Source organism: Apium graveolens, chromosome 11 (assembly GCF_009905375.1).
Source record: "Apium graveolens cultivar Ventura chromosome 11, ASM990537v1, whole genome shotgun sequence".
Taxonomy (NCBI): Eukaryota; Viridiplantae; Streptophyta; class Magnoliopsida; order Apiales; family Apiaceae; genus Apium; species Apium graveolens.
In genome coordinates, this window is record NC_133657.1 from 166794725 (window position 1) to 166798021 (window position 3297).

Sequence of the window (3297 nt, forward strand, 5' to 3'; positions counted from 1 at the left end):
TTCGGAAGAGTTTCGGGTTAGTAAAAACATAAAAACGGTTGAAGTTGGACGATTCCCGACTTTATAAAATAAGTTTGTAATTATTCAAAAAAAATAATTAATAAATTCATAAATCAATATAAAATCATATAACAGCCCAAAAATTACCAGAAAAATACCGTAATTATCTATATTTTATTCTGGTCATAATAAAATTAACATACTTATACTGTATCACATATAAGCATTCAAATATCCACACCAATCATCAGATACTTCACCAAAAATCACATAATAATCATATAAAAATTATTTATTGATAAAAATAATTACACGCAATATCCCGGATGTTACAAAGAAGGAATTAAAAGACCTCATGGAATTATACCACAGATATTCGTCGTTCACCAAGATGATGGACGAGCATGATGATGAGATGCGCCTTGTTAACCTGACCATAGGTTGGAAGAGGGGAGTGAATGATGCTTATGTCATATTTCCAGATGTCGTAGACCCGAGTATCCTATCTTGCCCTTGGGCACTACCTGTATGGACCCTTCCGGGCAGGCCTCCGGGTATGTGCCCTGAGACCCCCCATATGCGGTCTCAGTCTAGTTCCGGTCGTGGGGGTTCCGGTTCTAAAGATAAAGCCCTAGCAGCCCTTTATAGAAATATCAGAGAGCCTTTTGCAAGGAGCAGCAACTCATCTTCTGAGGGCGAGGAGGAGAATGTCCAGGGAGTGTGGAATGCTGATGAAAAGGAGGGTTCCTCTGATGAGTGACTGATGTGGCCTTGCATAGATTTGATTGCCTCATGTGGCCTTATTTTTAGAACTTGTTTATTCAAACTATATTGGCTTGTAACTTATTGGTCCTTCGGGACTTAACTAGTGATCCTTCAGGATCTTTATTTATGCATTTCGTTTCCTTTTATTTCATACTTGTATTTTATTTTCGGCATTTGGTCCTTCGGGACTTGTATTTTTAGATGCCCATACTTAAATAAATTGGTAGACAAGATGATAGAAATAAACTTGCATAAATAGATAACAACTCTGAGAAATGGGTTCAACCCTAACAATAGATGGTTTCAGTCGACCTTATTTATAAACTTAATACTAAGTACTAGGAATATATCACAAATTTCCTAAACATAATAAACCTTCAGGTTTGAAGCATGCCAAGTGCAGGGCACTTCAGCACCGTTCAGTGTCTCCAACTTGTAGGATCCTCGTCCTAATGTCTTTCTGACCTTATAAGGTCCTTCCCAGTTATGGGCTAACTTTCCTCTCTCCCCTACTCCCGATGCCTAAATCTTGCCTTAGAACCAAATCTCCCTGCTGAAAAGAACTTTTCTTTAACCCTTCTATTGTAATATGAGGGAGGCTCTTTATTGATGCTCTGCATTATGGGTGTTGGCCTCATCTCTGACCTCGGTAATGAGATCGAGAGTGAACCTCATGCCTTCATCATTGGTCTCTAGCTTGTAAGCTTCGATCCTAGGGGATCAATGAGTGATCTCGAGGGGCACCACGGCCTCGGCTTCGTAAGCCAGCATAAACGGGGTAACTTCGGTTGTCACTTTACAGGTGGTACGATATGCCCATAGTATAGGCAGCAACTCATCTGCCCAAGTGTTTCTCAAGCGTTCAACCCTTTTCTTAAGTCCAATCAAGGATTATTTTCTTGGCAACTTCCGCCTGCCTGTTTTCTTGTGGGTGAGCAATCGAGGTGAAGCGAAGCTCTATGCTGTTATCATCGCAGTACTCTCTGAATTCCATATTATCAAATTATCATCCATTATCCGTGACAAGGATGTGTGGGATCCCAAATCGGCATATCACATTCTCCCAAAAGAATTGGGCAATTTGCTTGGTGGTTATCTTGACTAGTGCTTTAGCCTCAATCCACTTCACGAAGTAGTCTATGGCTACCACATTGAACTTCATATGTCCCGATGCTATAGGAAATAGTTCAAGTATATCCATTCCCCACATTGTAAAAGGGATGGGTGTGCTGATATATGTAAGCTTCTCCAGGGGCTGTCGTACTATTGAAGCGTGCCTCTGGCACCTTCCATATTTCTTCACACAAGCCTTTGCATCAGCTAGCATATTTGGCCAGTAGAATCCAAACTGAGTTATCTTGTGAGCGAGGGCCATGCCCCCCAAGTGTTGTCCATAAATCCCTTCATGGGCTTCTCTAAGTTCCTCCTATGCTTTAAGAGGTCTCAAGCACTTCAGGTACGGAATAATAAAGGACCTTTTATAGAGAAGGCCTTCAATCAATGAATATCTCAATGCTCTAACCGACAACTTGCATGCCTCCTGGGCATCGTCGGGGAGCCACCCAGTCTCTAAGTGGGTCTTGATCGGGTCTATCCAACAGCTTATCACACCAACCGGTACTATCAGATTTATGACATGAATAGTAAGGGTCTTCAAGACCTGGAAGTAGATACTTTTCAGATAGTTCTCGATTTCAGACGAGGTGAATGGGACAAGGCATCCGCCATAGTGTTCTCCTCTCTCGAAACATGTTATGCGTACCCTTTATCAAATTGAGTAAGTATTTCCTTTATGACTCTCAGGTACTTGGCCATAGTATCATTTTGTCCTCAAACTCTCCATTAACTTCAGCAAATACAAGTCTTGAGTCTCCACAGACCTTCAGGTTTTTGGCCCTCACGGCTCTAGCCAAGCCTAATCCGGTTATCAATGCTTCGTATTCTGCTTCGTTGTTCATAGTTGAGAAGTCCAACTTCAAAGCATACTGGATCATAAACCCATCAGGGCTTTGTAAGACTAGGCCTGTACCACTAGATTTTGTTTTGGATGCTCCGTCAAAATGGAGAACCCAATACTCTTTCAGGGTTGTTTCTTTATCCATCTCTTTCTCTCCTCCTTATGGGTTTACTATCTCTTGCTCTCGACTTCTTGGTCGTTAATGGTACATTCGACCACAAAGTCTGCTAAGGCCTGAGCCTTGATGGCCGTTCGAGGCTTGTACTTGATGTCAAAATCTCCTAACTCAATTTCCCACTTAATGAGCCTTCCGCTGGCCTTCAGGCTATGTAGAATGTTCCTCAAGGGTTTTTCCGTCAGGACTTCGATCTTGTGAGCCTGAAAATATGATCTCAATTTCCTCGAGGCTGTAATGAGAGCGAGCGCGAACTTCTCCGTGGTGGAGTAATTCAACTCCACTCCATGGAGCACCTTGCTTACATAATATACAGGCTTCTGGAGTTTCTGTTCTCCCTTCACGAGGATTGCACTCACGGCTTGTTCAGATACCGCTAAGTACAGATAAAGGGTGTCCT

The 3297-nt window shown here is 42.1% G+C and overlaps 1 protein-coding gene across 1 annotated transcript; it reads right to left on the minus strand.

Annotated features, from left to right (window-relative positions):
* Positions 1–1771: 1771 nt before the first annotated feature.
* Positions 1772–2140, minus strand: LOC141696107 (uncharacterized). The gene has a single exon (XM_074500292.1). The coding sequence runs from the start codon at positions 2138–2140 to the stop codon at positions 1772–1774; it is 369 nt and encodes a 122-aa protein (XP_074356393.1).
* Between the last annotated feature and the right edge of the window lie 1157 nt (positions 2141–3297).